Source organism: Marmota monax, unplaced genomic scaffold (genome assembly GCF_021218885.2).
Source record: "Marmota monax isolate L192 unplaced genomic scaffold, Marmota_monax_Labrador192_F-V1.1 WCK01_AAM20220418_F8-fsc00046, whole genome shotgun sequence".
Classification (NCBI taxonomy): domain Eukaryota; kingdom Metazoa; phylum Chordata; class Mammalia; order Rodentia; family Sciuridae; genus Marmota; species Marmota monax.
The window spans coordinates 10,383,538-10,389,446 of record NW_026692486.1 but is presented as its reverse complement, the minus strand read 5'-3'; the positions used below and the strand labels follow the sequence as shown (position 1 = coordinate 10,389,446).

Below are 5,909 nucleotides of genomic sequence, written 5' to 3'. Positions count from 1 at the left end.
ATATCAGCCAAGGGTGAACCTTAAAGTAGCTGTCCTAATTTTGAAGAACAGTACTGGGAAAATACAAAGTTACAAACAAGTGACCTGTTATAATATACTATTCAGTCACACTTTGTCTTGCTCATGAATTTACATGTGGGTAGCCCACGTTATAAACTGTTTTCATTTAAAGGGTTTCTCTTGCCTCTTTTGAATTGACATGTACAATAACCTGATGACTAAAATGATTTTACCACACTTATCTCATAGAATGATGGAGATCCTTAGGCTTTGAATTCTTATGAAAATAAAGCATTTTTTAAAAATCACAAATTTAGCTTCAGATTTCCTCTTATACTTCATACAAGCCTACGGTTCAATACAGATTTTCCAAACAGATTACTTTATATGCAAAGATATTTCTCAAAAGATTTTCAAAGACAATCATTGTTGTATTTTCTTTCATAGTCTAATTCATTGCCATATCCCAATAAAGTACCTAAAATAGCTCCTGACATACAGTAGGCACTCAATAAATCCTGTTTGAAGACTGAATACATCAGCTAGATTGCTCCCAATAACTCGAGATGGTTTATAAAAATATTTAATAGCATACACTCAATTAGGTAAATATTTCTTTATTAAATGATTAATTCCATAAATAATTTCTTTTCACTGAATATAAAATTAAAATCATTTACAAATTATTCCAGTATTACATTTCCCCTCCCCCCCAAAAGCTACATTTTGATAAATAAAAACATTCAGTCTTAAAACACCTGATTTCTGTTTGCAGTTTCGAGTGCAGGTAGCTGCCTCTAACGGACACTCATAGAGTGTCCCCCTCAGGAAGGGAGGGAAGGCCCTCCCATTTACTTCTGCCAAAGGACAAACGAAGGCTTCCACTGCCCAACCAATCTTATTATCTCTATTACAACTGTAGAACCCAAAGGGGGGAAAAAAAAAGCCTAGAGAAAAATATGCTTAGCAAATAATTTACAAACAGAAAACAGAACGTCATCAACACCACAAGCTCCAAAATGAAGCAGTAAGATGTGCTCCAATACTATGAAGCAAAGTAATCTCCAATCGCGGCTGCATTAGTGTCCATCTGAACCAGCCCCCTTGGCAGTTTCGAAATACCTCAATGCTACTCAAGAACGAGCAAGGCATCCCTTCTACAAGAGTCCCTTCACCCACACCGCCCCCACCCATGTCTCCGTGATTCTTACACTCCAATCCCTCCTTTGTCCACCCTGGCACTGGAAACCCCGGTAGCATTTAGTCCCTAAATTTGTGAATGTCATTGAACAGCCTGTAGAAGGGAAATGCTGCCTCGTTGGCATGTGGGCAGTTGTAGTTGCATTTGCAGGACTGGATCATCATGACGTTCTTGGAAAACGTCTCCCCATCTTCGCAGCGGAACCTCATCTTGACAGTCCTGGTCTGCTGAGGTGTGCAGCATCGGCCGTCCACACAAGAGCCACAGTACTTGGGCCGGTACTTCTTCACACTGGAACATCCAGCGTAAGTATACCTGACTGGTTCAAGGGCTTTCTTGGTCTTGCTGCATTTCTTGCCCTTCTGTAAGAAAGAAGCAGAAAGGCAAGTCAGGGATAATATTTCTCTTTCTTGAAAGAAGGGTTTTCATCCCACCTGCTAGCAGGAACAGTCCCCAAGGCACTGAAGGAACTTACTTTCAGGCTGCTGTACACAGGCTGTCCACAAGGCCGCACTTCACAGATCCGGGTTTCTTTCACCAGGCGGCATTCAGGGTTGTCATTGGTAACTCGTGTAGAGATACCAGTTCCACAGGTCTTTGAGCACTGGGACCATGAAGTTGTTTGAACAATACATTTCTGGCCATGCAAAGGGTTGTAAAGGATTCGAGGTTCTATGCCAAAGACTAGAGAGAGAAACAAAATGGATTTCTCAGAGGCATGCTGACACACAAAGATCCAAGTACTAGTGCCTGAAACTTCAGACTAGGAATGTGTTTCAGTACATTATCTTAAGGGCTCAGTCTACTTACCAGGGAGCCGCTTCAGCAAGCCTCCTTTTCCAACTGCAATTAATTCATTGTTTCTCGTTAACTCCACCTCGGAGGCATCGAATCCCAGTCCCTTGCCGAGGAGATCATCCTGGTCATCCATGGGGTCCTTGCCACCATCCTCATCACAGACCCACTCCTCGCAGCACTGTCCGGTGACTTTGACCAGCCGGGGATTGGGACAGCCCAAGTTGGGGAGAGACAGTTCTTGGGGACACAGAGGAATGCAGCCCACTGCGCCATCTATACAAGTGCACTGATGTTTACAGTTGGGCTGGAAGCTTTCCCCGTTCTGATAGATTCTGGAGTTATATTCACAGGGTCTGCCCTCTGACTGAGCTGCAAAGATCATCAAAAGAGAAAGAGAGAGAGGATAAGGCTAAGATTCTCAATCATGGCCTGAAGCTCATGCATATTTTCTGCCGTTAAATTCAATTTATGGTAAAGTTCCCTACAATTCCCCTGAGACTCCAGACCAGAACAATAAGTTAGTCAGGAATCACTTTTCCGTATGCGCTTTTCGTTGGGCCCAGACACACTGAATTGCATTCCAGACTGCTGAAATCATGTGCCTTTCTGCCAAGCTACCAACAACAAAGCATCACCATACATGGTCTCAAAATTACTAAACTTCTGGACTATGGGGACTATTATTTTTTTTAAAGGGGCCAAACCACAAGCATCTTACCTCTGCAGATCCCCTTCAGAGCGGTGGAGCTGGCGCCGAAATTGCATTCCAGCCCCTTGGTGTGGTCGCAGGGCTGCATTTTGCTGCAGTCCTCGTTGAGCTGCTTGGCGCAGACCTTGCAGCAGCCACAGCCGTCCCTGACCAGCCCAACTCCCGGGGCGCACTTGGGCACCTCCAGGGGGCACTGGCAGGCGGCGGGGCAGGTGGAGAGCGCCTGGAAGCGGGAGAAGAAACAGATGAGCCTCGCTGCGGTGAGCAGGAGAAGCGCCCAGGCTGCCCCGGGAAGGGAAGGGGGGTCTCTGACTCTATCGACTGGAAGTCTCTGATCCATCCAGCCCTCCAGGCCACTCCAGCGGCTTCGCCCATCAAGAGGCCCCGACAAGTCATCTAGGGGCTTAAAGAAACAGCTACCTTTAAACGCCTCCAAACTTTTTAGTCTAGCTTTTTCCTGACGTGGGCAATCTGGGACAAGGGAAAGGGACCGGACAGCCGACGGGAAAGCGGTGGCAAAAGAGTCCAACTCACCAGCCTGGTCAAATGGAGAAGGGTGACGGCGACGGCGAGCGCCCTGGCGGTGCGGGAGCTCATTGTGGCGCGCAGGAGGAGCTGGGACGATCGCGGCTACAAGGACTCCAACGAACTGGTGCACAGTGGACAGGCCCGGCGCGGCTGGGTCTGCGCTGTAGGTCGGGTGAGCAACCACGCGAGGGCCAAAGCGTTGAGCGTCTGGCTGCGGGCGTCCTTCTCTCGAGGTTCTTGCGGAGGAGGCACTGAGGGCGCGGGCGCTGCTCTGGGGCGCTCTCGCTCGCGGTCTGCCCAGGCGCCCGGAGCCCGCCTTTTATACCGGCCAGCGGCGGCGCCGCGTGTTGCAGTGACGTCGGCTCTGTCTGCGCGTTCCAGAATTCTCAAACATCTCAGGAATGTTGGTTGGCGCGGGCCGCTGCCAAGCGCCTCCCCTGGCTCCATTGCACCTTTTTTTTTTTTTTTTTTTTTTGGTCCCGAATCCATCAAGAAAACAATCCGTTTTTTCCACTTAACGACTTCCATTTGGGAGGGATCCTTTGGCCGTGATGATGGTGATGGTGATGGAAGGGTCGTAGAGGGGCGGAGGGGATTGTTCACAACTTTGCCAGGACGTGGAGGGTGGGAGGACCTGAGAGGGAGGAACAAAAGTCGTTTTGTTTGGTGATGCAGGGTTGACCGGGCAGCCACGGAAGCCCTCACCCAGGAAAGCAGAGAGTTGTTTGCTTGTTTACAGCGAAGGTGAGAGTCAAGTTATCTATTGAGAATCCAACGGGGAGGGGGGAGTGTGTCTCTGGGCCTGAAATCTATTTGTGGACTTCAAAGAGGCATGCTCGGATCAAGTCCCAAAGCTTTGGCATGATGTTTATTAGCCCAGTTAAATGTATTGCAAATTAATACCCACAGTGGCATTTATGAATGAGAGGGGGAAAACATCAACTTCCCTCATCGCCTGGCAAATTCCCAGGCAGAGGTCTTCCCCCCCTCCACCACCCCCCTCCTCGGTATGTTGTACTTGTTTGTTTTTGGAGGTTCCCACTTTAGTTCCAGCCCACTGCCTGGGTTGGAAGTCCAAGAGGAAACTCTGGGAGTTCTCCGGGAGGCTGACTTATACTTCCTTACGGATGCGGGAGACCGGGTAAGCCCTCCCAGCCTCCCTCCGCGGGCAGCCGGGGATGTGAACTAAGCAGTGAGCCAGAAGTCGAGGGGACCACCGTGGAGTGATTTGGCTTGAAATCATCACCTACGAATGCTACCAGGCCCAAACAGATTTCAGCAGTATAGTTGTGCCCGGTAGATCTCTGGAAAAGGTAGAATCCTTACAGCTGAAAGTTTTGCGGGATCTTTAATTCCTTTCCTTGGGAACCTTCGGAAACCTTCCATTTCAAATGAATTGCAATGCCTAAGTACAGAAAAATAAAGAATTTAGGATGTAACATGCTTTAATAAAAATGTCAACAGATTTTAAGATCCTGTTCTACCATGAACGCACAGTAAGGGACCCCTCACAAGACAATTTATATGAACATCACCAATGTGTTAGTGTGGTTTATTTTTCCTAAAAGTTTCAAAAATTATCTTCTTGTATAATTTAAAGAAAAGCATTATGTCTGGTTCCCCTTCGTATATGCTTTAGTATGACCACTCTTCCTTTTTAATATTTAGGGCTGTTCAGTCTTCGCATTTTTGCAGTCTTGGTTAGGGAGGCCTACAGTGCTGACTTTTCTGTGAATTATTCTGATGAACCCAATGAGGAGCTATTGGGATGAAAACACTCCAATGAAGACAATTGTTGCAGGAAAGAGTTAAGTTCATTCATTCAAAAGTGCTCTTTCATAAACTGAAGAGGTATTTGCTGGAGGGCTCTCTGAGGCTCTCTGGGGGTGGGGACTTTTCAAGACAATGGCTTGTCAGGTGTTATGCAAATAAAGGGAGAAAAGTCTGGGCCTTACTCCTTAGGGCAAGCCAATTCATCAATTATTAGAAAACTTCCCCCCCCACCCCACACTAGTGTTTCATTGTTTCCTTCCTGGGAGGAGGGGAGGGGGTGTGTAGGCACAGTACTGGGTGGGAGGAGGTGATGGAGAGAGAGAATGGAGAGGAGGGTTCCTGGCTTCTGCTGTGGCGTCTTTTCTATTTGACTTCATGGTTGTAAGTATTTCCAGATGGTGAATCAGACACCAGACGTAACAATATTTCCATATTTGGGTATAGCAGTAGCCTGCGTTTTTAACATTTTTCTGCCTCTGTTATCCAACCACAAAGCATTCTTGACAGCTTCAAATGTTGTTAAATATAGACTTAACTTCTGTTCCCAGAGCAGGAAATTCTTTGGAATTCCTTGTTTTTCACGCAATCTGCCGATCATGATTTCAAATAAAATTACAATGGGTGATCCAACTGGCCCTATATATCTTGTTCCTTTATTGGGGGAGGGGGAAGCAGCAAAGAGATCCAGTTTGCTGCCCGGCATTCAAATACACAGGCCATTCCGCAGATTCCTTTAAAAATCAGATTAAAGTTTTCTAATAGGGTGTGTGGGGTTTTCCTTCTGGACTTCAACTGGGGAATCTTGGAGAGTGAGAATGACCCACAGGAGAAACTTAGAAAACTACCATCAGTTGCCCATTTAAAGCAAGGAGTATGTGGTGGGAGGGGAATGGGAAGCTG

General features: G+C 47.0%; 1 protein-coding gene across 1 annotated transcript; it reads right to left on the bottom strand.

Moving 5' to 3' along the window:
- Positions 1-601: 601 nt before the first annotated feature.
- Positions 602-3,548, bottom strand: Ccn1 (cellular communication network factor 1). Its single transcript, XM_046443273.2, has 5 exons — positions 3,243-3,548; positions 2,718-2,931; positions 2,012-2,368; positions 1,677-1,885; positions 602-1,563 (listed from the first exon to the last, which is right to left on the bottom strand). The coding sequence occupies exons 1-5, from the start codon at positions 3,303-3,305 to the stop codon at positions 1,261-1,263; spliced, it is 1,146 nt and encodes a 381-aa protein (XP_046299229.1). The 5' UTR covers positions 3,306-3,548; the 3' UTR covers positions 602-1,260.
- Positions 3,549-5,909: the final 2,361 nt, after the last annotated feature.